Below are 27,081 nucleotides of genomic sequence, written 5' to 3'. Positions count from 1 at the left end.
TGCACCAAAAAAAAGCACTTGTCAAATCCTATTTCACTTTGTCATTACAGGACGGTTTTTTTTATACCAAAAAAAAAAAAATACTTTTACTTTGGTCAGACTAGTTTCAGGATGGTTTTTGTCTTGGGAAAAAATAAAAGAAACGCATTCAAAATTTTTTCTAATATTGTGATTGTTTAGGCCTAAGAGCGCAAATTCACCACTCTTTGGCAACATCTTAGTTAAGGTTCATTTGTAAGAGTTGTAAGGAACATGAATTCAGATGGAAAATATAATTGAAGAAAAGAAGAGTTTTTATTCACCCCCAAAACAGTGATAAAATGGCTAAAATCAAATTATAGAGGCTGTCGCGGGACGATAGTTTGTATCGATAGGTATTTTTAGTACATCTGGTATATTAAAATGGATGGATTTTGAGCCCTGGAATGAACGGGCATATTTTCGGCCACGATGAATTGCCGCCATATTTTAAGCTGCACTTTTGTATTGTCGCGTGGTTAGAGCAGGAGGAAATACTGCGGTAAGAATATTGTGGGACTTCTAAGAGGTTATGTGACCATCCTTTCTTATCTAGAATAAAACGGGCTTACGAGAAAACCTGCTTCTCTGGGAGTATATCGGCCGTTGAAGGCAACTCCGTGGGACCACCGACATGATCTTTTATTCGCAGTCCTAGGCAAGTCGACTGCAAGGGCAACTTGCGCTTGAGTACAGGCAGTCAGCCACCTCAAGTAAGAGAGTTGCCAGAGACGCGGACAGCGTAGATTGGACGGGCCGCAGACAGCGACCCAGAGTAGACGCAGACAGCGCCGATTAGCTGGAGTACTGGGCAGAATAGAAGGATGCAACATTCTCCCAGACGAAGTAGCCGGTTGAACGAGGAGCAAGCGACTCCAACAACAATGAGCGCGGCTTCCCAACCTGGAAGTAGTGGTGCAGGAAAGAAGCCGCCAAAGCCAAAAGTAACATCGGCGCCGCTGATTCCTAACCCGACCACTGCTGTTACCGTAGTAGCTTCCCAACCTGGAAGTATTACGACCACAGCTGGAGCTTCAGTACCAGGACAGGCCCAGCCACCTCCAACCCAAGATCTCTTGGAGAAAATTGCAGCGTTGGAGAAGGAGCTGGAAAGGGAAAGAGCCCGAAACAACGTGAACACTGCCACCGATACCGTAATATCGAGCGATGTCGGGGTGAGTAGTGCGGCGTCACTGCTGACGCCATCTTGGAGCGATACGCCATTTTCGATTAGTAGCGATCCGATCCCATATAACGGAGTCGGTGCGAGCAGTGCAGCCTGTATGGAACCACCATCATGTAGCGGACCATCGCTGCTTATGAGCAGCAGCTATTTTACGCCATTTTGTGCAACCAGCACCGCCCAGACAGCGCGTGGAGTTGTGCCGCCGGGTATAGGGATCCATAACGTCATAACGCCGACTTCACTAGCGGGGTCCTACGCCTGGACGACACCGAATGGAAGCAGTGGAAACTATATGCCACGCAAGCTTCCAGATCTGCCAGTATTTGGAGGTCAACCAGAAGATTGGCCGATCTTTCTTTGTGCGTTTACGGAAACCACTCACGCGTATAATTGTACTGATCTGGAGAATAACCAACGCTTATTGAAGGCGCTGAAGGATGAAGCTCGTGAGACCGTCAAGTCGCTCCTGATTCATCCAAGTAACGTCAGCGCTGTGATCGAGCAGCTGCGCTTTAGGTATGGCCGACCGGAGCAACTTATACGCAGCCAGCTAAATGGAATTCGAGACGTGCCTTCCATTTCGGAGCACAACCTGGCGAAGATTGTACCCTTCGCAACCCGTGTGAGCAATCTCACTGCCTTCTTGCAGTCAGCGAAGGCAGATCAGCATTTGGGGAACCCAACCCTCATGGAAGACCTTGTGGCCAAGCTCCCTACAAGCAAACGAGTGGAGTGGGCAAGGCATGCCGCTTTAATATTACCCTTTCCAACCATTGTCCATTTTAGTTCGTGGTTGACGGAGTACGCCAACGTGGTATGTACGATCATGGATGTCGAAGGGAAAGAACCAAGGCGTCGTTTGCTGCATGCAAGCATCGACCAAGACCGAGGCGAGCATCAAGACAGTCGATTCAGATGTTGTCCAATATGTGGAGGACAACATGCAGTTAAGGACTGCAGTGATTTCAACGGAGCTACGCCACCAGACAGGTGGAGGCATGTGAGGAGGCATCGACTTTGTTTTTCGTGCCTACGAAGTGGTCACATGACTAGTTCCTGCAACAAGCATGGTGAGTGTCAACTCAACGGATGTCGGAAGAGGCATCACCGTCTGCTGCATGGTGTGGATGACCAGCGAAGAAGGTCACCGCAACGAAGCAGTAACAGAAGTTACAGCCAGCGGAACCAGCAGTCAGCTGTTCCTAGACGTAGCCTGGACAGAGGGGCGCCACAGGCAGTGGATGCGCCAGTACAGAGCAGAGGGGCGCCGCAGGCAGCGGAAGGGCCCGTACAGAGGATTTTAAGTTGTGTCGACGCAGAGCGAGGTCGCCTGCTGTTCCGTATACTGCCAGTAACGCTGTATGGAGCTGGTCGACGGGTGGATACATACGCACTCCTGGATGAAGGATCATCTGTCACGATGATCGACGACGAACTCAGGAAGGAGCTGGGCGTGCAAGGTGAGCGTCGACATCTTAATATCCAGTGGTTTGGCGGTAGATCCACCAGGGAACCTACCAACGTGGTAAGTCTGCAAATCAGTGGAGCAGGCAAGCCAATTCGCCATGCGTTGCGAAACGTGTATTCCGTTTCGAACCTGAGCCTGCCGATGCAGACTCTACACCGACGAGATGTCCAGGGCGTGCACAAGGATGCCCGCCTGCCAATGAGGCCCTACAGCAATGTGGTGCCGAAACTGCTCATTGGACTGGATCACGGACACTCGGGACTTCCACTTCGAACGAGACGGTTTGCCAGACAGGGACCATATGCGGCCGCAACCGAGCTGGGCTGGGTTGTCTTTGGGCCGACAAGTGGACAATCAACTACGCCGAGGTCCTGCTTCCTAGCTGTTTCATTGGATGACACTATTCAGAGAATGGTGGAAGACTATTTTGATGTTGAGAACTTTGGTGTGAAGCTTGCGCCACCAGTCGCCGGCAGCGACGACGTGCGGGCGCAGAAGACATTGGAAGATACCACGGTGAGAGTGGGGCAACGTTACCAGACAGGTTTATTATGGAAGGATGACTACATTGTGCTTCCACAAAGCTATGACATGGCGTACAAGCGGTTGGTCAACGTCGAGAAGAAGATGAAGCGCAACGGGCAGTTCGCGCAGGAATACACTAGGATCATCAATGATTACGTGTCTAAAGGATACGCTCGACGGTTGAAGCCTCATGAGGTCGCAGTGGAAAGTGGCAGGCTATGGTATCTGCCACACTTTGGAGTAGAAAACCCAAACAAGCCGGGAAAGATTAGGCTGGTTTTCGACGCTGCGGCAAGAGTTGGTGGAACATCACTAAATTCGGCACTGGCCAAAGGGCCGCAACATTATAAACCCTTGCCAGCTGTGCTCTTTCATTTTAGAGAAGGTGCCATCGGAGTCTGTGGCGACATCAAGGAGATGTTCCACCAAGTTTTGATCCGACCCGAAGATAGATGCTCCCAACGCTTTTTGTGGAGAGATGGAGATGACAGAAGGGATCCTGACATCTACGAGATGATTGTAATGACCTTTGGAGCAGCCTGCTCGCCAAGCGCTGCGCATTACGTGAAAACTGTAAATGCTGAACAGTTTCGTCATTCGGATCCAAGAGCAGTCAAGGCCATCATCGATTGTCATTATGTGGATGACTATGTGGACAGCTTTGCTACCGAGAGCGAAGCCATCAGTGTATCTACCCGAGTAAAGGAGATACATGCGAACGCTGGATTCGAGCTATGCCAATTTTCATCCAGCTCACCCATTGTGGAGGCTGCATTGGGTCCACCAGGACGAGGCGAGAGCGTCGGATGGGGTGAGGCTGAACAGAAGATTCTGGGAATGTGTTGGCAAGCAGCCACAGATGACTTCAGGTTCAATGTGAAGTATCATCGAGTTCCAAGCAGCGTATTGAACGGCGATCGAGTCCCTACCAAGAGGGAGTATTTGAGCTTGGTCATGTCTACGTTCGATCCCCTGGGATTCTTGTGCTGCCTCATGATAACAGCCAAGTTATTGCTACGAGAGATTTGGAGGCAGACGATCCAGTGGGATGAACCACTTCCGGATGAGATATACAGAGCCTTTGTGAATTGGCGCAAGGAAATGAACACCGTGGGACAGTTCAGAGGCCCTCGCCATTATTTCGGGAATGGACTCGTCCGAGCTATAGAGATGCACGTCTTCGTGGATGCAAGTCAGTCTGCATTTGCGGCTGTGGCCTACTGGAGGGTCACTTATGAAGATGATAACGTGCTGGTGAGCTTCGTATGTGCCAAGACGAAGTGCGCGCCCATGAGAACAATGTCAATCCCACGGCTGGAGCTGCAGGCAGCAGTTCTTGGAACTAGGCTGATGGACACTGTTAAAAAGGAACACAGTGTGGCCATCAGTGACATCGTGTTATGGACCGATTCCAAGACGGTGCTAAGATGGATTGGTAGCACCCACCGCCGATATAAGCAGTTTGTCGGCAATCGTGTGGCGGAGATCTTGGAGTCGACGAAGGTATCCCAATGGAGATGGGTGCCAACAGCCGACAATGCGGCGGATGACGCAACACGTTCGCAATGCCACGTGGACCTCAGCCAGAAGTCACGTTGGCTAGGCGGACCAGCATTTTTGAGGCAGCCAGCGGGCAGCTGGCCACAGCCTGAATCTGGAACTGAACCAGGTCCGGATGGTAATGACGAAGAGGAGATGCCAAGTGAGTTTTCGCTTGTTGGTGCGAACGACTTTTGTATTTCCTTTCAGAGATTCTCGAGCTACAGTAGGCTACTCAGGACAACAGCCTGGGTCTTAAGGTTCACGCGCTGGTGCCGTGGACAAAGGAGCGAGCTCGAGAAGTACGGCCTTACTGCATCAGAGTGTGAGGCCGCGGAGAACCTGTTGGTCAGACAGGCACAACGTGAAGCGTTTCCAAACGAGATGCGGTCGGCAGAAGACGGCAAGATGGTTGCCGGCGGGGGCGACACTCGAGGACTGTCACCCTACATAGATGACCTTGGAGTTCTGCGAGCCTATGGCAGAGTTGATGCCGCATTTTGCATGCCGTACAGTGCGAGGAGGCCGATAATTCTGTCACACAGGCACAGTCTTACGGAGATGATTGTGCATCATTTCCACGTCAAGATGAAGCACCAAAATGTGGATGCTACGATTACGGAGATCCGGACGAGGTTCTGGATTACGAAGCTGAGACGTGTACTACAAAGGGTGATCTCAGCATGCAACGTGTGCAAGTTGCATAGGGCGCGGCCAACGCCGCCAATAATGGGACCCCTGCCGGAAGATCGCTTGGAGGCCCATGGTTGGCCGTTCAAGAATACAGGACTGGATTACTTCGGACCACTGTTGGTGACGGTGGCGCGTCACAAGGAGAAGCGATGGGTCGCCCTGTTCACTTGCTTGACGACCAGGGCGATTCATCTGGAACTGGCGTATGACCTGTCGACGGATTCCTGTATAATTGCGATACGGAATTTCGTCTGTCGTCGAGGGCCAGTACATAGACTACGCAGCGACAACGGCAAGAACTTCGTGGGAGCTGACAGGGAGGCCAGACGATTTGGTGACGTTTTCGAAATGGAGAGAGTCCAGGATGAGCTGTCGAGCAGAGGTATCGAATGGGTATTCAATTGCCCAGTGAATCCATCTGAAGGAGGAGTCTGGGAACGCATGGTGCAGTGCGTCAAGAGAGGTCCTGCGCCACACATTAAAAGAGGTGGCACCGAGGGATCATGTACTGGTGAGTTTCCTGATCGAGGCGGAGAACATCGTGAATTCGCGTCCGCTTACCCACTTGCCGGTGGAGGCGGACCAGGAAGCCCCGCTAACGCCAAATGATCTGCTCAGAGGAGTAGCTAACTTGCCGGACACGCCTGGCGAAGATGTGGAGCTGCCCAAGGAGTGCGCTACACGCAAGCAGTGGCGTATAGCGCGACTAATGAGGGACCGTTTCTGGAAGAGGTGGGTCTTGGAGTACCTGCCTACACTCGTGCGCCGAGAGAAGTGGTGCCAAAGGACGGAGCCGATTCGCCAGGGTGACGTGGTCTTCATCTGCGATCCAGCCTTGCCGCGAAGAGAGTGGCGTAAGGGCATCGTGGAGGAGGTCTACAAAGGAGTTGATGGAGTCATTAGACGCGCTAGTGTGCGCGTGAACGACTGCGGCCTATCCAGGATTATGATGCGTCCCGTCTCCAAACTGGCGGTTTTGGATTTGAGTGAAGCGGTTCTTCACGGGGTCGGGGATGTCGCGGGACGATAGTTTGTATCGATAGGTATTTTTAGTACATCTGGTATATTAAAATGGATGGATTTTGAGCCCTGGAATGAACGGGCATATTTTCGGCCACGATGAATTGCCGCCATATTTTAAGCTGCACTTTTGTATTGTCGCGTGGTTAGAGCAGGAGGAAATACTGCGGTAAGAATATTGTGGGACTTCTAAGAGGTTATGTGACCATCCTTTCTTATCTAGAATAAAACGGGCTTACGAGAAAACCTGCTTCTCTGGGAGTATATCGGCCGTTGAAGGCAACTCCGTGGGACCACCGACAGAGGCAATATATTATCGCTAAAAGACGAAAGAATATGTGAAATACTAATATGAAATATTGAAATAAAACATATCAGAAAATTAGATTCGCTAAAGCTCTGGAAAATGTTCTAGTAGATGTATACATTTATTTTATTCAAAGCGTTCATAAAATATTTTTTAATTTTGCCACCTCTTTTCCCCACTGTAAATACACACAGTACAAACAAATAACAACTTTAAATTTTAAAGTTTAAAACCAAAATCGACCTATTCAGGGCCAGATCCACCCTCAACCGGGTCCTGGGCAACCATCAATATGGGGCCCTCCATTTGCCGAAGCCAATGCCGAAGCATTGACGAAGCCGAAAGCAGAGGCAAAGACTAGCCAAATGCTTCGGCCGCTCTATGTGGGACAAAGCGGCCTCAAAAACATGCGGGCATGAATTTTTGGCATTTGTAAAGAGCTGGTCCTTGCTTGTTAAAAATTTGAATGTTTGGAATGGAAGTGAAATTCTAATATATTGAATATATCAAACATATGTCATATAGATATGTCATGATTCTCTGTCTCTGATGATTGCAACCCTACTCTAATGATTGCCACCAACCATCTCAGTATATTGGCCCATTGTAATAGATAAAAACTCTAATATTTTCACAATGAAACTGAAACGAAATCTATCATTTTATTTTAATTTAAAATATCTGAAATCTCTTTTCCACACCACCTAGAGGTAGAGATTTTGGCGCGTTTTTTTTTAGTGGGGTCCCCAAGAAGCCTAATCCACTGTTCCAACCGTCAAATCCAATCCGCCTGAAAAATAAATTCATAATATATTTATTTATATTTATAGATGTTTATATATACACAAATTATTTACCTAATCAACTACATCGGCCATGTACCTCTCTAAATGGCCCGTTACGGTTGTTGATGCCTTTGAGGAGTCTTTTTTGGGCGGGGGCGTTGGAGACCAACATTTTCGTTTTTTGCCCAAAAGTTTTCTTGCGTCATTGCCATTGCCTTGGACTTCAAGTTTTTTCAAGTTTGGGTGCTGCTGCATTCTGCTGGTGGCCCATCATCCGGAGTGCACCGGCAACAGACGGAGTCTGCAGCAATTGCTCCTGTTGCTGTTGTGTTGCCCCAGTCACAACCACCTGCAAATGGCCATCCGGAGCTGAAGAGAAGCAACAAAAGGATGTTAGATTTACAATCGAATATTGGCTGTGAAATACCTCATAGTGGTGGTGGTGGTGCTGTTGGGCAATCAGCAATCTCCTCCTCGTCCAAGCAAGGAACGGGCGATGCTCCAGCCTCCTGCTTGTTGGGTGGCTTGTACAGCTGCTGAGAAAGAAGCGTGGAACGACCGCTGGGGACAATACAAATTTTATTGTATTATTATTATTTATTATATGCTTTTCAAGCATAATATACAAACCTGTCCAAAAAGAACTTATAAATTTATATTTCAGAGGAGGTGGTGGTCGTGGAGCCTGTATAAACCTCGAAACTTATAATTTTGTTTACAGTTTTCTTAGGCACCGATGAGGGCATGACATGTATTATCATGTCCTCATCGTCCTCCGACTCGGTGTATATATAAATATGCTTCATATTATAAAAAAAACCAAAAACTCTTGTTCGCTTTGTCACTACACCGTTTTGTCATTGTAGCACCGTTTTACACAAAAAAAAAACGAGAAGGAACGTGTGAGTCGCTTCTGGGGACGCTACTCTACTTATAACCGTACTCAATCAGTATATACATTTTTGAGCTTATGATTTTTTAGAATTTTAGAATAAAAAAAAAATGTTACATTTTACATTTTTTTGCTACATCTGTTATCTACATATACAATGTATATTCTACACGCTAAAGCTCTGGAAAATGTTCTAGTAGATGTATACATTTATTTTATTCAAAGCGTTCATAAAATATTTTTTAATTTTGCCACCTCTTTTCCCCACTGTAAATACACACAGTACAAACAAATAACAACTTTAAATTTTAAAGTTTAAAACCAAAATCGACCTATTCAGGGCCAGATCAACCCTCAACCGGGTCCTGGGCAACCATCAATATGGGGCCCTCCATTTTTTCTCTCCAGCTCCCTTCTTTTTTCATTTGAAATAAAAACCTATAAATTTTATGTTTGTTTGATAAATTTGTATGTTTATCAGTGGCTATTATATTTTTTATTCATTACTTGTAGTTTTGTTTTTTCAGCAATTTTTCCTTTTAGCCATAGGGGGGCTAATCCGGCCCTGGACCTATTCCCGTCGTCAGACTTCATATTTTGTTGGTGTATTCTGTCGCTCGACTCGACGCGGGCCGAAGCATTGACGAAGCCGAAAGCCAAATGCTTCGGCCGCTCTATGTGGGACAAAACGGCCTCAAAAACATGTGGGCATGAATTTTTGGCATTTGTAAAGAGCTGGTCCTCTTGCTTGTTAAAAATTTGCACTGACAAGGTATTCATTGTTGAATGTTTGGAATGGAAGTGAAATTCTAAAATATTTTTCCTACTCTGATGATTTCAACCAGCACTTAAATCAAACATCAGATGCATCGTGGAGCAAAGCGAGGGAGACTATCATATTTTCTGTAGCAAATGGTTGTATGATGTCAATCAATATGTTTTTATACCTGAATTTGGTCATTGGATCAGTTTTATGATGTATCGGCGCAACACCATGCAACAAAAAACCAGCCGTCTGCAGACTTTATGAAACTGCTGCCCCTTATCCCTTATTAGATAAAAACTCTAATATTTTCACAATGAAATTGAAACGAAGTATATCATTTTATTTTAATTTAACATATCTTAAATCTCCTTTCCACACCACCTAGAGGTAGAGATTTTGGCGCGTTTTTTTTAAAGTGGTGTCCCCAAGAGGCCTAATCCACTGCTCCACCGTCAAATCCAACCCGCCTGAAAAATAAATTCATAATATATTAATTTATATTTATAGATATACACAAACTATTTACCTAATCAACCACATGGGGCATGTACCTCTCTAAATGGCCCGTTACGGTGGTTGACGCCTTTAAGCTGTCTTTTTTGGGCGGGGGCGTTGGAGACCAGCATTTTCTTTTCTTTCCTAATAGCGTAGGCACATTGCCTTCTAATTTATTTAAATTTGTTCTGCTGAGGCAAAGCACCTGCGGCTGTTTCGCGTCACTGACAACCACCTGCTGTAAATGACCGTCAGGTGCTGAAGAGAAGCAACAAAAGGATGTTAGATCTACAAAATAACTGTATAACTTAATCGCTACTTACCAGTTGTCATTACCACTGTACGCGTCTGTTGTTGTTGCTGCAGTTGTTGTTGTACCTGCTGTATGTTGGTCTGATCCCGCAGCGTGATGGCATCCGTGCCGATGCCCGAGTCGGGACTGGGCAGATCGACGGTGAGTCCCGCCGCCGTGATGGCCTTGGCATAGAGTGGCGTGCCGCTGCCCTTGCCGTCCTGCGGGTGGTGGTGTTGCTGCTGCTGCAGTTGTTTTTGCTGCAGTTGTTGCTGCAGTTGTTGTTGCTGCAGTTGTTGCTGCAGTTGTTGCTGCAGTTGTTGCTGCAGTTGTTTTTGCTGCTGCTGCTCTTTGTATTCAGCAGCCGCTGCCTCCGCAGCAATGGTAGCTGGCTTCTTTTTCCTGCCACGCTTTACCGATGCCACAGGAGCCTTGGCCGGCGGTGCCAACGGCCGGAAGCCTAGGGCTGCTGAAAATACTCATATTTTGGTGGTGGTGGTGTGGGTGCTTTTAACTCCTCGTCGACGCAAGCCTCCTGCTGGACAACCACATTTTTGGATGGTGGTGGTGTTGTTTGGTCCTCGGGTCCACGCTTTACCGGTGCCACACGAGCCTTGGCCGGCGGTGGTGGTGGTGTGGGTGCTTTTAACTCCTCGTCGACGCAAGCCTCCTGCTTCTCTGCTTGCTGCTGAGAACGACCGCTGGGGACAATAAAAATTGTATTATATTATATTTCAAGTATACAGTTGTGTTCAATGAAATAGTAGTGCCGGTTTTCTAATGCTAACAGTCCAGTCTATTTGTTCAATTTGGATACAAGTGTACATACCTTTCCAAGAAGAACTTGAAAATTTTGATGTCTGAGGAAGTTTTGGTCTTACATCCAGGGTAGACTTCGAAGCTTAGAATACTGTTCACCCTCTTCTTGGGCACCGATGAGGGCATGACATGTATTATCACCTCATCGTCCTCCGCCTCCGTATGTATGTATATATGTATGCTTCATATTTCAGAAAATCACAAAACACAAAAAAAAATCGAAACACTTGCTCCCGTTGCACCAAAAAAAAGCACTTGTCAAATCCTATTTCGCTTTGTCGCAGCACCTTTTTTTTGTATACCAAAAAAAAAAATACTTTTCACTTTGGTCAGACTAGTTTCAGGATGGTTTTTGTCTTGGGGAAAAATAATAGAAACGCATTCAAATTTTGTTCTTATATTGTGATAAAACGGCTAAAATCAAATTATAGAGGCAATATATTATCGTGCAGATGCTCCAATTGCGTCTCCGCCGCACCCAAATCCTCTCTTAGTATCAGGCACTCGGCGCGGCACTCCTTGTACTTGGCACCCAAAATCTCTACCTCTAGGTGTGTGGAAAAGAGATTTCAGAGAATATTGAATCAATATATTAGAATTTCACTTCCATTCCAAACATTCAATTCATTCCAAGAAAATGAGACATTGGATGGAGCAGAAGAGGAAGCTTATCAACTAAATGAAAAGTTCCTCCATGGCCGGGCTTGGGGCTCGGCAAGAGTGCTGACTGTAGAACAAGAATAATTGACGACGACACGATAATGAGGGGAGAGCACACACAGCTTAGCTGCAAGGGGAGCGGAGTAGAGTGAAGTGAAGTGGAGCACATGACAAGGCAACGCATCATCAAGTGTATGCAGACGGCTCCTTGCTACGGCTGGCTGGCAGCACTATAATCCTGCGGAAACACTTGAAAATTATGGATGAAAATTATCGTTTTCTGCAACGCATGCAAATGCGCAAAATTACTTTCACATGATTAATGCTCCACCGGGGCAAAAGTGTTCAGCGGCAGCCACAGAAAATGGCTTCAGGCTCTACATATACGTATGTATCCATCTATGCTCCCCCACTTCAATCATCTTCCTGCCATAATTAATCCAGCGCGAGACCAAAAAAAAGGTCCGCGACCCGAACGTCTCAGGTCCAGCAGCCGAAGACCTGGGGACCTGGGACAGAAAACTCAGCTGCGACACGTTCGGCGTATGAACTGGCACATCTATATACTGTATGGTTAGTGACTAGGTTTAAAGGAATATTCAAAGAGCACTTCTCGACATCTTATTCTGCTCGGCTGCCGAGCATATATTTGGCTACTTGGCTACTTGGCCAATGTGTTTATAATTATTTAATATTTACATTTTACGCGTCGTTTCGAAGCTTCGAAGTTGCCAGAATATCGAGTCGACGTGTCATTATCGTAACCTCAGTGTTACCAGACCAGCAAGCGACTCGTAGTTGCCCCTATCAGCTGTTTGCTTGTTTTGTCGCCACGTGGTTTGTCGCCATATTAAATTATACAACTAACTCTTAATTCTCCTTACTCAAAATTGCAAGAATTCCCAGCATCGATTGAAAAGGACACTATTTTGTTGTCAAGATGTCATGAGTTGAGCACCGCTCTCACAACTCAAGAGGACTCGGATGTTAATGGGTTCGAGCTGTATGAAGAGTTAAAACAATTACGGAGTATCACACCTGAAACCATTAAATGGCCATTGGAAACTCTTCAATATATCGTTGAAAAAAAAAAAATACAGATGTATTTCCCAATGTTTGGATATCTCTTAGAATTTTGCTAACTTTGCCAGTAAATGTTGCCAGTAGCGAGCGCAGTTTTTCAGAAGTAAAACTTATAAAGTCGTACCTAAGATCAACGATGTGACAAGATAGTTTGAACTATTTGGCTGTATTGTCTATTGAAAATGAGATACTCAGCTTTACTTATCCAAGACAATAGAAAAATTCGCGCACGCCAAAGCACGAAAAGTAACTTTCTTGTACTATTTTAACAACATTTTTTCACTCTTCTTTTTTTTTTAATACTTTGTTTTTAATGCATTTAAACAGGATCGCAACTTTTATGTTAATTTCCTAGTCACAACGCTACTCAGAACGCTAATCACAACGCTAGTCACAACTACAATAAAATGTCAAAATTTCAAAAAACTTTTGCTGCGTTTGTTTTAATTTGTTCATAACAGAAAAAAAAAATGTTATCAAAATATTCTTATGTTTGTTATTTTCATATAATATGTACACATGAACTTTTAGGCCTGGAAAAAATAATAGAAACGCCCATCTTAAAGCTATGGAAAACAGATTTGTAGCTTCAAAGGCTATTAATTTAGTTTTTTACTTTATTATTTAGTTGTGCCACCGCCATTTTTAATAACTATGGTGCATCGACGTCCCGTGGAATCCACCAAATCGGCACAAATTGATGGTTCAATGGAAAGCCACTCGGGCTTTCCTTTTTCCCACAAATCTTCCCACCAATCCTCTTCTTTAATATCTCACAAAGGTGCTCTATTGGATTTAGGTCTGGTGACTGCGAAGGCCATTCCATCAAGGGCACTTCTTTGTCCATGACCCATTTCTTAGCCAGCTTTGAAGAATGTTTCGGGTCATTATCCTGCTGAAACTCCCATTTTATTCGCATTTCCTCTTTAGCATAAGGTAGCATTATGCTGACGAGTATGTCTACGTGGTGGGTGGCATACATTTTTTCCATTCTCCAATGTATTGGACCTATCGGACCTACCTACCCGAATGGGAAAAGCATACCCACAACATGATGTTACCACCACCATGCTTAACTGTTTTAATATACTACTTTGGGTCGTGGGTAGTATTCTTAGGGCGTCTTACATGTCGTTTCCCATCAGACCCAAACTAATTTGATCTTGGTTTCGACCGACCACAACACATTTTTCCAATGTTTACGCAATAAATGCCTCTTCGCCAAATTTTTCAATTTATTTATTTTCTAACAAGGTGCCTGACTAAGTTCACCGATGTTGCGCGCTTTCTTCCTCGTTTCTCTGAAAACATTTTTTTTGAACATTTTAGAATTGTGGCTATATCTGACATTGCCTTCATATCTAAGAGTTATGAAATTTCAACTTTTAATATCGGTACAATGTAGGCCGCGACCCATTCTGAAACGAATAACAGCAAAAAACAAATCGAGATCCGCAGGAACACTTATTTAACATATCATCATTCTTGTACCATTAGTTTATGAAATGTTACCTGCATAATTCGATTCCAACCGATCCAAAATAAGATAAGAACAAAATTCCAGTGCGTTTCTATTATTTTTACCACCCAAAACGTGGTCTTATCACAAACATGCATACACAGCTTATAATTCTTACGAAAGAAGCCCAAAATAAAGTCCAAAGTAAAGCACCGTTCTCCCGAAAACCAAGTAAAAAATTTACTCCAATTTTACTGATATATTTGGTTTCAAATGTGCATTTGCCTGCCGTTTCTATTATTTTTTTTCATCACTGTATGTTCTTCTGTTCTTGAACCATAGCATCCTTCGAAGGCCCGTCATTTTTACTCCAGTGCTCAGATCTGGCTCTTCTATCCCACAAACCAATGAAACACGGATGTTTTGTATAGCCTCCTTGTTGGCCAAGAAGAAAATTTACCATTTTCAGATCCACACAAATTGGCCACCGGTGTTCGTTGTAATTTATTTTGTCTAAAACCGAGGCAATGGTAGCATTAGTATTTGATTTACTAGAATGGCCAATCGGCAACGTTTGCTATAATCTATAAATAGTCGCCAGTCGTTTGGATCATACTTCTCTAACTCCATCACTGTTAAAAAACCAGGAACATTTGAACAATATACAAATTCATCGTCTTCGATAAAGAATGGAAGTAACTTTTTCTCTCTGTTGCGGTAGTATGAAATTCTTGTATCGTGGGTTAACAGATTTTTGTCTTTAATCGTTAAGCTAGAAGTTCAGATGCTTTTTTAGAAAATCCAAGGTCTCTCACTAAATCACTAAGCTCCTCCTGATTAAATTGCTGGCGTTCAGAAGAAATATCAAAGTGGATCAGATGACTTCCATATAAAGTTCTTAGTGAAGAAGAATTTTGTCGTAAGTAATGATCATTTCGTGTATATGTAGATTGTTGTTGTTCTGAACCATCACTAGGGTACAGGATTGGTCGGGTCATGACCTTTACGAAGATAACAATCATCATCATTCGAAGGTTCCCGCCAGATTATTGGCGTTTGGTATTTGAAATGGGTTGAAAAAAGTTTTAATATCGCTTGATGAGGAGTAAAGTTATGACATTTTGAACATTTATTGATTTTAAAAAGTCAAACATGCTATTAATACCAGTAACTTGAAAACCCGATCTAAATGGAGATCAGATTTGAAATCAGCGACCTTAAAGTAGTAAAAAAAAACTTCAATCCGTTTACAATCACCACACAAAAAGTTTAACTTTGATTCCTTTAGTATTTTGTTCGCTTTACGAAAGTCACTGATCTGTTCTGCCATTAAGCTTTCAAAGGCTTCCGATAGAAGATAGAAGAATTGAAATGGGTCTATAATCTTTGTAAATTGGTTTTGGGGTGGGTATAATATTAGTCATTAGAGCAGTATTTATTATATATATGGATAATTGTCATTATAATACATGTGAGAAAAAGTTTGAGAAATTTGGTGTTTATGTCATTTAGACCAGTTGCGTTAGACTTTATTTTTTTTAAAACAGTCAAGAGCATCTCTCGGATACACGCAGACAAAGTTAAAGCCTGGAAATCTATGACTAGTAGGTAAAGAGCTCAGTCTTGTATTGTTTGTAGTGACAGGTACTGGAGCTTTTAACGAGAAGGAACGTGTGAGTCGCTACTAGGGACGCGACTCTACTTATACCCGTACTGAGTCAGTATATACATTTTTGAGCATATAATTTTTTAAAATGTTAGAATTAAAAAAATATTTTACATTTTACATTTTTTTGCTACATATTTTATCTACATATACATATACATATAAAATGTATATTATACAACTAACATGTTGATTCTACATGTACCATTTAGAGTGTGCGAGCGAGAAGGAAAATGAGTAGGGTGGTCGTTTTCTGGTGAGGGCGGGGGGAAACAACTGAAAACTAATTTCTTCAGTCTGGCTATAATTATGATCAGATTCGGGAATCTGATAGATATGGTCATTCTCTACGATATTGCGTTTTTAGTTTTATCTTTATCTTTAAAATTGTGCCTGCCACAGATTTTCGTCCTTTGTGGGGGCGGGGCGAAATTTTTAAATACACTTGTAGCAGTGTGATATCACATGAGTTTGGAAACAAAATTTGGTTCCTCTAGCTTTTATAGTCTCTGAGATCCAGGCGCTCATCGAGACGGACAGACGGACGGACGGACGGACGGACGGACGGACAGACAGACAGACATGGCTATAACGACTCGGCTATTGATGCTGATCAAGAATATATATACTTTATGGGGTCGGAAAAATTTCCTTCTCTGCGTTACACACATCCACTTTTACCACAAATCTAATATACCCCTTAACTCTTTTTTGAGTACGGGTATAAAAACAATTTGGAATACAAAAATATACTTTTTTTTAAAGTCAAGTCAAAGTTGAAAAACTTCCAAAAATGAGGTCAATATTTTAATGATTCAGACATTAGACTGTGATATCTAAAAATAAATCGAAAAATAGTTCTTCTATAGAAATTTAAAGTATGTGAGATATATGTTACAAAAAAAAATTTTTTTTTAAGTTTTATAAATTTTAAAAAATTATATTTGATTAAAAATAAAATTATTATATGTAGTGATAATAACCATTAAAATTTATTTATCGATGGAAAAAAAAACAAAGCTTAGCACATAATGCACCGCAAAACAGGCAAATATTCACGGGAATCAAAGTTCAGCTTTGACTATTTATTGTAAAGCTTTTAGACATTGTAGCACCATTTTATCTTGAAGACTAAATTCTGAAAGATTTTCCTTTCAAATGCTAATTATTTTATGAAGATATCTTGATTCGTTCAGAATTTATTTATTTAGCAAGATGAAATGGACGAAGGCCCCACTGTGCGTCGGTCAAACCCCACTCTTTTTATACCCGTACTCGAAGAGTTAAGGGGTATATTAGATTTGTGGTGAATGTGTTTAACGCAGAGAAGGACCTTTCGACCTTGATCAGCAACAAAAGCCGGTCGATATAGCCATATCTGTACGTATGTCTGTCCGTCCCGATTTGCGCCTAGATCTCAGAGATTATAAGAGGTACAGCAACCAAATTTTGTTTCCAGACTCATATGATATGCCACACTGCTACAAGAGTATTTCAAAATTTAGCCCCGGCCTCTTCCGTCCCCAGAAAATCAGTGTGCCACCACCATATTAAAGATACGATTAAACTAAAAAAGTCTCGCAAAAGATATCAGAAACGACTCACTAGAAATATCAAAAAAGTCTCACAAAAGATATCAAAAAAGTCTCACAAACGATATCGCAAAAGTCTCTCAAACGATACGTTTGCGAGCTATCATAAATGATAAAATCACTGCCACAAACTCAACGACACAAGTCTCATATTTCTAGTCCAAATGCGAGCGTTTTGTCGGGTTAAGTCTCACATTTGACTCGTATGCGATATCATTTGCGAGCGCTTGGTTTGCTGGGATATCACACGGCCTCAAGTGTATTTCAAAATCTACATTGTGTATGTAGAATCTACATTTTAGACGTGTAATCGACATTGACGATGTAGATAACAGATGTAGCTAAAAAAAAAATTTTAATATGTCCAGCCCGCGCTGCCACCTGCAAAAAAAAGTACAGTCTAAAGTGGGGCCTTTAGTTTCCCAGTTTGTGGCACTCACCACAGATGAGCACAGGTGTGGAGCAGGGGAATATAGAGCGGAAGCAAATCAATGTCGCTTACAGTCTCAAAGCGACTCAGGGCCAATATTTTTAAATATTTTAAAATTCTACAAAAATCATAAGATTACAAATTTATATATTGAGTACGGGTAAAAAAGTAGAGTCGCGTCAACAGAAGCGACTCACACGTTACTTCTCGTTTCATCTGAAATTATCGCCATACATGAATCCTTACGGTCGTTTAAAAAACAATCTCCTCATTGAACGATATAAAAAACACGTCGAATTCTACCTTTTAGGCCAGTGAAGTTCGAAATTTACTTCAAAGGTGTTTTCCGAAATTTACATTACTTTGGAATCCCAGCCATGTAAACATGGCTGGAAACGAGCTAGCAGACACAGCAGCAAAAAATGCCCTGATATGAAGCCACAAGGCTATGGAAGTGTCCTACAATTACAGTTCCCTTATGACTGAATTTTCATCTAGTGGTTAAACGGATTTTAAACTTGCACAACTCCACTTGGGACAACACAACAAAGATACATGTGTATATAGGACATTGACGTGCGAAAACTACGGCTTAACTAATCATTTTACGCTTAATAATAATTGCACAAGTTATCTAATTGCAGCTAGGGGATACCGATCCTGATGTCATACATAATCTGACGTGAGATTTACATGGTTTCGGTGCGCGGATCGATCTTGTGTATAGCCTGCATGAGGCTGGCGGTGTAGGCCGTGTTGATGCCCTGTTTTGACATGTCCGTTAGTCGATCGGTGATGTGCTTTTGGTCCTGCCCGCGCTGCCACCTGCAAAAAAAAGTACACTCTAAAGTGGGGCCTTTAGTTTCCCAGTTTGTGGCACTCACCACAGATGAGCACAGGTGTGGAGCAGGGGAATATAGAGCGGAAGCAAATCAATGTCGCTTACAGTCTCAAAGCGACTCAGGGCCAATAGAGCCCAGCGCTCGGCGGAGTGGTGGGGCACTGGCGATGAAGTGCAGGCTGCCACCAGGCGGCAGATTATCAGAAGTAGTGGGCGTGCGCGATTCATGTAGATCTTGTTCAGCAGAAGAAAACAGTTTTCGAGAATGGGAATGGCTTCGTGGCGACGCTCGTCCAAAAACTGACATGCCCGGCTCAGTTCGTCGTTCTGCAGAAAGTGCAAAAATTCGTCCGAATCGCGCAGTTTGGAGTGACCGGCCACGTACGTAAGGAACTGCTCAAAGGCAGCACTTCGTTCGCCAATCAACTCGGACTTGAAATTACCCAAGAGCACCTTGTTGGGGAAGTACATGTTCGCCATCTCAGCCGGGTGCCGGCGTTTCAGTCCCAGATACAGCTCACGAAAATCCGTATAGCGACGCTCGACCTTTGCTGGCTGGGCATCTTCTTCGGTGCCGTCTTGGCGCACGGTGAGCTCGTAGACCACATAACGCTTGATTTTCACATCCTCCCCGTCTGGGGGCATGATGTGGGCGAGCAGAATGTCAAAGCGCAGCACAGTTCCTTCGCTGGGTGGCTCATATGTGGTGGTCGATGTGGGACGCTCCCAGAAACCTGCGGAAGACTGCGTTAGTCAGACCCACTGCACTGCTTAGTGTGCACCATGATGAAATTATATAAGGTGGTCCCGTTCCTCTCTTTCAGATCATATTCTCACTAATAAAAATCGAATTCATCACTTACACAGCGAGTTTTTTGTTGATTTGCAAAATAAGCTCCGAAAAGAGAGCGCATTGCGGGACGGGACCACCTTGTATAGTTTCATCATGGTGTGAACCATTAAGCGTCAAACCTTTTTGAAGTGCCTTATCTGTTACTTGCGGGGGTATGTCTAGGGCCGCCGCCTCTATGGCTGGGCTGTCGAGTTCATCGGGACCAGGATCGTCGAAGGAGGGTACATGGGGGAGCAGTCGTTTGGCCATCACAGCATGCACTGAAGAAAGATATAAAAGGTGAGCTCTCCTCTGCTACAGTTGTCTGCCAATTGAGGTTTGCTTACTATTTGAAATCCGAACAGAAGAATATTACCAGCAGCTGTGGTGGTGCGAATCGCTTCTCGTTTTGAAATATTACTTGGACTGCATGGTGTGTGCGGGAGAGTGCAGCTGCGTTGTGTTGGTTGACTCAATATTGCAATGACTAATCCCGCCCCAAACAAAATTGATGTCAGAGAGCGGAGAGGAAAGTGGGTCGCCTTTGTCTTAGTGCCTGAAAAAAGCACACAGTCGACTATGAAAACACTCTATCGCGCCAAGACGTTCATTCCAGCTCAAAAATACAATGCAATTCCAATTCGCATATTTTAGCTGTATACGGGAATGTACATACATGGAACTATCTGGCACGTCAAAATTCTTGGCAAAGTCCAGGGGGTCGTAGACGATGGCGAAGCCAGTGGAGCGGCCGCCACCAAAGTTTTTGGAAAGACTCGGGATTCATGGCACTACCCAGCAAACCAACAGACGAGTCTTTTGCGAGAGACTCGCAATATGCTCGCAAAAGAGATGACAAGCGACCAAAAATGTCTCGCAAAACGCCATTTCTTGCGATTATCTTAAACGATACTTTCCCTGCCTCAAAATGAACTACAAAGTATGTATGTATGTGTCATATTCCCATATTATTTGATTCGATCGAGAGTTTTGTCAAGTTAAGTCCCGCATTTGACTCGTTTTCGATATCATTTATTTTGTTTGCTGGGTATTTCAATAGAGGTGTGACAAAATCTGTAAATTGTATCGAAGTTTATACGATATATCGTCATTATCGGCGGAAGGCCATCTCTACTGCCAAAAACAAAAACACCCACGGACTGGAGAAAAAATTCATATAAACAGAAAAATAAAAGATGACTCTGCCCGAGTTTTTTGGCTGCACTTTTATTGCATTTGGTCCTCCGTTCGCGCTGTTCGTCTTCACCATCGCCAATGATCCGGTGCGCATCATCATACTTATTGCAGCGGCATTTTTCTGGCTGCTGTCCCTGTTGCTCTCGTCGCTGCTGTGGTTCGCCATGATTCCGCTGCGCGATGTACTGGCATTCGGAGTGTTTTTCTCGGTGGTCTTTCAGGAATGCTTCAGGTATATAATTTATCGCATTTTACGCAGCACGGAACAGGGCTTGCAAGCCGTTGCCGAGGACACCCGGGTGACGGACAACAAGCATATTCTGTCGTACGTGTCCGGCCTAGGATTCGGAATCATATCCGGCATGTTTGCGCTAGTCAATGTTCTGGCTGATATGGTGAGTTGGCAAGAGAAGGCGGCGATTTTAGTTTGCTAATGAACATATATTCTCACAGAGTGGACCCGGAACCATGGGGCTCAAGAGTGGCACTGAGCTATTCTTTGTCACCTCAGCAGCTCAGGCACTGTCCATCATACTGCTACATACATTCTGGAGCGTAATCTTCTTCAACGCCTGCGACACGAACAACTATCTGCACATTGCCTATGTCGTAGGCAGCCATCTGTTCGTATCCCTCCTGACCCTCCTCAATGCCAATGAGTTGTACACGGCTACTTTGCTGACCAACTACATCATCACCATTCTCACAGGTCTTCTGGCATTCCGAGTGGCAGGCGGAACCTCGCGCAGTTTCAAGAAATTTGTAACATGCCAATGAATAGAGTTTTAGTATTAACAACATAGATGTTAGCGTCTGGATATTATTATTAAAAGAATCATCTTTTCCTCGACTTGTGAATAAACTAAAATAGGTTAGGACATTTATAGAGATCTACTGTACAAAGAGATCTACTGGCTATAGTCCATTTTGCGCACATTGATGCCATAGTCGGCCAGCGCTGGCTGCAGATCATCCATGGTCAAAGTAAACTTGCGATCCTTGGCCTGAATGGGACAGATAAGCTTTGAAAACAAAGATCGTTAGGCAATTTCTTCCCTTACCTTGGATCCACCGGGTGTGTTGGTGGTTTGCATGTGCGTACGAGCTTTGGAGTGCTGCAGAGCATCGTCCATAATCTCCGACATGTATTTCTGGGCTGCAATGCTAATAAGACGCACAATGCGTTTGTCGTCCGCCTGGAATCCACCTAAATTCAGGTAGTGTGCTGACACGGCATCGGGTATCAACGGAGTGTAGTCTTCTAATTGCAACATAAAGTCGCTAAGATGGGCTGCAAGGCGGTCGCGTTCTCCTCCACCAGCAGCCATGCCTGCTCCTCCCTGGCCAGCTGACGAGGCTCCTTGGTTTGCTGGGCCCGTAAGACCATAGATTATACCAAAATTGGATCCGACCATTTTAATATAAATATCAAGAAATACACACAAACAGGGAGACACAATATTGATGAGAAAACACGTTAGAGACGAGACGTCTGGTATTCGGTATTTTCAGAAAATACTTTTGTGCGCTCACATTATATTTAGGTATATTTCTAAGGGCAACCCGCGGTCACACTGCACTCCATTTATCTGCATAAAGTGTGGCAGCGCTGCAGGATTTGTGTAAACACAACACCCAAAATAAAAAATATATACTTAACAATTAATTATGGCTTCCGATGGAGAGGATGTGAGTCTAACACCTGCAGAATCTCTGGCCTCTGCGACTGACACGGAGGATGAGGAGCACCCGTCAAGTCCTAAGCAGCACTCTGACCAGGAATCGGACGAGGAAGACTTGGAAGTTGAAGAGGGGCCAGCCTCGTCCGAAGAGGCTGATGTGGATGAACTGCTACGACAGCTAGAGGATTACACGCCCACTTTACCCGACGCCCTAACGGTCCACATGCTTAAATCTGTAAGTGTTGAAAGAAGGGAGTAATACTATTTCTTGACTCTATTCTTCTGACTGCAGGCTGGGTTCTCAAAGGTTGACCCGCAGATTGTGCGTTTGGTGTCTGTGTCGGCGCAAAAGTTCATATCCGACATTGCCAATGATGCACTGCAGCACTGCAAGACCCGCACCACCAACATTCAACACTCCAGCGGACACAGCTCCAGCAAGGACAAGAAGAACCCCAAGGATCGCAAGTACACATTGGCCATGGAGGATTTGGTTCCAGCTCTGGCCGATCACGGCATAACCATGCGAAAGCCTCAATATTTTGTTTAGTTTATTGTACTGTAATATATATTTAAGTGAAATGTAATAAATTTATGTTTACAACGCATTTGTGAGCGAAACAAAATCCCTAACGCGTTCGTAATTCCTACCAGTTGGCAGTCCGGCTTTCGATGAACTTTGTTCGTGTTTTCAGGTCGGTTTTCAATCAAGTGCAATCAAAAGTTATATTTTCATCATTTTTGCAGTTCTCGCTCTTTTGCCACAACTTTCGCTAGAATGGCTAGCGAGGTAGATAAGGCGCAAACGGCTGCGGCCAGCGAAGATACCATTTTTGGCAAGATTTTACGCAAGGAGATACCATGCAAATTCATCCACGAGGATGACAAGGTATGTTTGGGAACAAAGTGCAATGATGAGTATTAACCGGCATATGTATATACATATAATGTACGACACTAGTGCGTGGCCTTCCATGATGTGGCCCCCCAGGCTCCGACTCATTTTCTGGTGATTCCAAGAAAACCAATTGCTCAGCTCTCCCTGTCGGAAGATGGCGATGGCGAGCTGCTGGGTCACCTCATGCTCGTCGGCCGCAAGGTGGCCAAGGACCTGGGACTGGATAAGGGCTATCGCGTGGTCATCAACAATGGACAACATGGAGCTCAGTCGGTGTACCATTTGCACTTGCATTTCCTCGGCGGTCGTCAAATGCAGTGGCCCCCTGGCTAAGAACTTGTCCCCGTGGGCGATAAAGAGTCAGTCATAAATTTCAATAAATCTAAAATCTACTTAATATATATTATGGCATATGTGATGTAATGTATTCATTTGGGGTTAAATATCTTAAAGTCGACGACTCTGTTCAAGAAATTCTGCACCTTTCCGTGATTGCGGGTTTTTTCATCAAATGAGTGTTGATCCAGGCAATTGAGGAATATCTCCTCAGCCCCCAATTGATGGGCAATGGTTCCATAGCGACGTAGCGGGCGTTTGAGCAGCCTATCCAACATGGTGCCCACGACTAGGATGGGCACATGATGCCGGTCTAATATACGTTTGCGTTTGTTGTGGCGGTGCTGGCTTATCTCGAGCAGTGGACCGTACATCCAGTCGTGCAAATGGTCCTGTGATTGCATGTCTTGCATATTATAAACCAAGACGATTCCGTCTATATTCCTATACAAGGGATTTCTGTCCACTCGACACTTGCTCATTGAGCTGTTCTTATCGTAGAACTCTACGAAGTATATCACTTCTGAAGCGGGTGGCGGTTCTCTCGGGAACATCCATTGGTTTGACCGCTCCGATGAGGAGGGCGACGTCCACTCCGGTGTAAGTGGGAGGTTTTCCGTGATGGGGTACTCATGCAGACGTGCTTGGACGGTCCATTCGCTGTCGGCAACGGTTCGGGAGGAGCGTGTTGGCGTGATCGCGCTGTTAGCCAGCAAGTTAGTCAAACATGTTTTTCCCACACCTAAAGATTTGTTTAAGTGTAAAGGTACTGTTAATGTATCATCGACTATCGCCTATATATTCTCACCTGGATCGCCCAGTATCAGAATCCGAACCGTGCCCACGTCCTCCTCAAGCCGTTGCAATTCCTGCTCCCAATGCTGGAAATGTGTCATTGTAATCCAGTTTTGGCTGTGTTTTAGCACGAACTGTAATTGTGTCGTGTCGTGAATATATGGATCTGTGGTGCCAACCAGGAATTAAATAGTGGCCTACTTCGATTATAATTTTTCCCGCTTAGCCAATGCATTTTCAAAATGACACTTTAGTGAACACTAAATGTTAATTCTCATTTGTTAGATAGGAACTAGGCAGATCTTAGCTTTATATTGTTTTAATAAAGAAAATATTCAATTTGAAAAAATTCAACCCAGTGAGAACGCGAAAATACCTCCGGTCTTCATATTTGATATTTTAATAATAAAAGAAACATTGTGTAAACCGTACTATAAAAGTCCTCGGTTGTCATTAATAAAGAAGGTTAATTAAGAAGCTACACCTACATATAATTACATATTCGCGATTTAAAGCGGTTCCACTGACATGTTAATTTTGAAGTTCACTTGAAGTGACAAACAAAATCGCTGTTTTTATATTTTTTTTGTGTCCAAGCAATACTTTTTGCCACAATAATAAATAAAAAATCATATTTCATGTAAACAATTTAAATTAATGGAAACACAAAACAATTAAGTGGGTAATTTTAAATATTTTTGTTATTTGCATGCTGCTGGGGGCCTATATTATTTTCTTGGAGTACCGATCATTTTTGTAGTATTTTATTAGAATACCATACCAAAATCACTTGAGGTTAGTGGTAGAAATTCGTGTCGTTCGTATCGAATGACGCTTTAAAACTCTATGACCAATGACTTTTGACTTCAAATGGACCCATCAATTCACAACTCAGAATCTCAATATAATCTCAATACGAGATGCAAGAGGCTCTGTTTATCAAAGATTAACATTCCGGGAAGCATAGCCTGCTTCTGCTTATCAGCATAAATGGGACAGATAATGAGAAATTGGTTTGTTTATCACAGTTATACAATTGTACGTGGGCGGCAGCGCAGCAGCGGAACACTTTCCTATGCACATATAGACCCATGGACATCAAAAGATCTTGAACGCTGCTCTGGTTTCCGATACGAAATTGGACGATAATAGGATCGATTAGCCATTGTAATCCCTTAATTAAAAGTATTAGGTAAACCGAAGTATTGAAAAAACGTGATAATACAACAAAAATGGCTTGATAGCTCTGTGACCGATGCCTTTGGCTTAAGCTCATAAACTGACTTCCAGAATTGAGAGCACAATATACGAGTATACAGCAGACCAGAGCGACGCGTTTTATATGTTACTAATGTGTCAGCAAAAAAGACTCCAAGATAGGAAATGCAACCAGATACGACACCGAAGAGGAGAATTTGAATTGCGTTCTGGGAAAAGCTCTGTAGTGAAATAAAGTGAAATTAAAGGCGACTGTTAATAGTTTTCAAACATTTGTTTATTGTTTATAAACATTCCTCGTTTCATTTCACATATGTTAGTTCTTGAGTTTCGTGTGTGGTTTACATTGGTATTTGCAGTGGATCTTGGCACGGCGCGACTTCTGGAACCGTGTTCGATCGATCTGCCGCTTGCCGCTTACCCTATATAGGTGTGTGTATCTATAGGAGTGTGTGTCTTGGGGCGTGTGGCCTGTGTTAAATTCATTTGCCTTTGAAATAAAATGATATACTTGTCTTGCAATACAGTTGCATTATAGTATGTTTATATATGCAGTTTATTCAGTAATATTCATTCGTTCGACGCTTCCCGGAAAGCCTCAATTCAAGATTCGTATTGTATTAGCATTTGAAACATACATACATACATTACTATCATATATGGATTCGCACGTTTTGTTTTTATTTAGGTATTATTTGCCTTTGCCATATGGTAAATATAATTTATTTAAAATTCAAAAAACATCTATAAACAGTTTATCATAAACAACAAAACTCCGGAAAGAGTCATAAAATGATATCCGCGATTGTGGTGCTGAGTGGGTGTAGTAGGTATTATGGATTCTGAACTGAAAGTTGGCTACTCTACTCCCAGGTGGAGTACATACTTGCCATTCATAGTATGTACGTATATCGTTTATTTATGTAATTATTCATATATCGTATGGTATCTTCATACTATGCGGTGCTCTTGATGGTTATGTATAAATGTCTGGGGTACTTCCCTGCTCACCTGGCATACTCGTTTAAAATGATTCTGCTGGGGCTATTCTTCTCATTGGGATTGTACTCGAATTGTATGTACTATGTATACTCGTATATGCATATAATGCGCACGCTATGTGGCCAGATTAACTCATATCAACATTAAACATTGTCCTATATTTTAGGTGGCTTGTACCTATAACGCATATTTCTATATCTTGTATTTGTCGCTATTCACTTCTCTACACAGACAACCTGCCCAGACCCTCTCGATCTTTCGCTCACGTGCGCCCTACATACATATACATATATGTATGTTCGTATGCATGTATGTATAACATTATAGTGAATACCCTTGTAATGAAATCGATTTCTCCTATTCAATTTTTCAGATTCCCGAATCTAATCTTCCCCTGATATACTCGTTCTCGTCGATCGGTTTATGCTCTTGTTTGGTTTTTAAATGCATTTATGCCTGATTTATCGATATAAATTACATACATACATATCCATAAAATAAAGATACATGGACTGCTACATTATCTTTATGGTTTCTTCTTTTTGTTATTGTTACGTTACCTATTTTATGTTATTTTCGTTTTGT

At 43.4% G+C, this 27,081-nt stretch overlaps 7 protein-coding genes across 9 annotated transcripts; 4 read left to right on the top strand and 3 right to left on the bottom strand.

Moving 5' to 3' along the window:
- Positions 1-351: 351 nt before the first annotated feature.
- On the top strand, positions 352-6,459 carry LOC121403772. Its single transcript, XM_041595912.1, has 3 exons — positions 352-520; positions 575-5,878; positions 5,946-6,459. Exons 2-3 carry the CDS (start codon positions 843-845, stop codon positions 6,457-6,459), a joined length of 5,550 nt encoding a protein of 1,849 aa, XP_041451846.1. The 5' UTR covers positions 352-520; positions 575-842.
- Positions 6,460-17,825: 11,366 nt separating this feature from the next.
- LOC111069214 (sorting nexin-21) lies at positions 17,826-20,141 on the bottom strand. 2 transcript variants are annotated; one of them, XM_041595909.1, is made up of 5 exons: positions 20,045-20,141; positions 19,716-19,924; positions 19,509-19,649; positions 18,580-19,270; positions 17,826-18,520 (listed from the first exon to the last, which is right to left on the bottom strand). In XM_041595909.1, coding segments are annotated over exons 2-5 (969 nt in total). In that variant the 5' UTR covers positions 19,717-19,924; positions 20,045-20,141; the 3' UTR covers positions 17,826-18,384. The 2 variants fall into 2 exon arrangements, with proteins under 2 accessions (XP_041451843.1, XP_041451844.1); XM_041595910.1 differs by lacking the exon at positions 20,045-20,141 and having other exon boundaries at positions 19,716-19,940.
- A 352-nt stretch (positions 20,142-20,493) lies between these two features.
- LOC111069232 (gamma-secretase subunit Aph-1) lies at positions 20,494-21,415 on the top strand. Its single transcript, XM_022359204.2, has 2 exons — positions 20,494-20,960; positions 21,019-21,415. The coding sequence occupies exons 1-2, from the start codon at positions 20,565-20,567 to the stop codon at positions 21,340-21,342; spliced, it is 720 nt and encodes a 239-aa protein (XP_022214896.2). The 5' UTR covers positions 20,494-20,564; the 3' UTR covers positions 21,343-21,415.
- Positions 21,372-22,040, bottom strand: LOC111069234 (transcription initiation factor TFIID subunit 10b). The gene is made up of 2 exons (XM_022359206.2): positions 21,627-22,040; positions 21,372-21,569 (listed from the first exon to the last, which is right to left on the bottom strand). Exons 1-2 carry the CDS (start codon positions 21,978-21,980, stop codon positions 21,474-21,476), a joined length of 450 nt encoding a protein of 149 aa, XP_022214898.1. The 5' UTR covers positions 21,981-22,040; the 3' UTR covers positions 21,372-21,473.
- A 108-nt stretch (positions 22,041-22,148) lies between these two features.
- On the top strand, positions 22,149-22,883 carry LOC111069233 (transcription initiation factor TFIID subunit 10). Its single transcript, XM_022359205.2, has 2 exons — positions 22,149-22,482; positions 22,540-22,883. The coding sequence occupies exons 1-2, from the start codon at positions 22,234-22,236 to the stop codon at positions 22,795-22,797; spliced, it is 507 nt and encodes a 168-aa protein (XP_022214897.1). The 5' UTR covers positions 22,149-22,233; the 3' UTR covers positions 22,798-22,883.
- Positions 22,849-23,558, top strand: LOC111069236 (histidine triad nucleotide-binding protein 1). 2 transcript variants are annotated; one of them, XM_022359207.2, is made up of 3 exons: positions 22,849-22,942; positions 22,995-23,136; positions 23,209-23,558. In XM_022359207.2, the coding sequence occupies exons 1-3, from the start codon at positions 22,920-22,922 to the stop codon at positions 23,476-23,478; spliced, it is 435 nt and encodes a 144-aa protein (XP_022214899.2). In that variant the 5' UTR covers positions 22,849-22,919; the 3' UTR covers positions 23,479-23,558. The 2 variants fall into 2 exon arrangements, with proteins under 2 accessions (XP_022214899.2, XP_022214900.2); XM_022359208.2 differs by lacking the exon at positions 22,849-22,942 and having other exon boundaries at positions 22,949-23,136.
- LOC111069231 (rab-like protein 3) lies at positions 23,266-24,898 on the bottom strand. Its single transcript, XM_022359203.2, has 2 exons — positions 24,290-24,898; positions 23,266-24,223 (listed from the first exon to the last, which is right to left on the bottom strand). The coding sequence occupies exons 1-2, from the start codon at positions 24,375-24,377 to the stop codon at positions 23,574-23,576; spliced, it is 738 nt and encodes a 245-aa protein (XP_022214895.1). The 5' UTR covers positions 24,378-24,898; the 3' UTR covers positions 23,266-23,573.
- Positions 24,899-27,081: the final 2,183 nt, after the last annotated feature.

Source organism: Drosophila obscura, unplaced genomic scaffold (genome assembly GCF_018151105.1).
Source record: "Drosophila obscura isolate BZ-5 IFL unplaced genomic scaffold, ASM1815110v1 contig_9, whole genome shotgun sequence".
Lineage (NCBI taxonomy): Eukaryota > Metazoa > Arthropoda > Insecta > Diptera > Drosophilidae > Drosophila > Drosophila obscura.
This window is presented reverse-complemented; position numbering and strand designations above follow the sequence as displayed.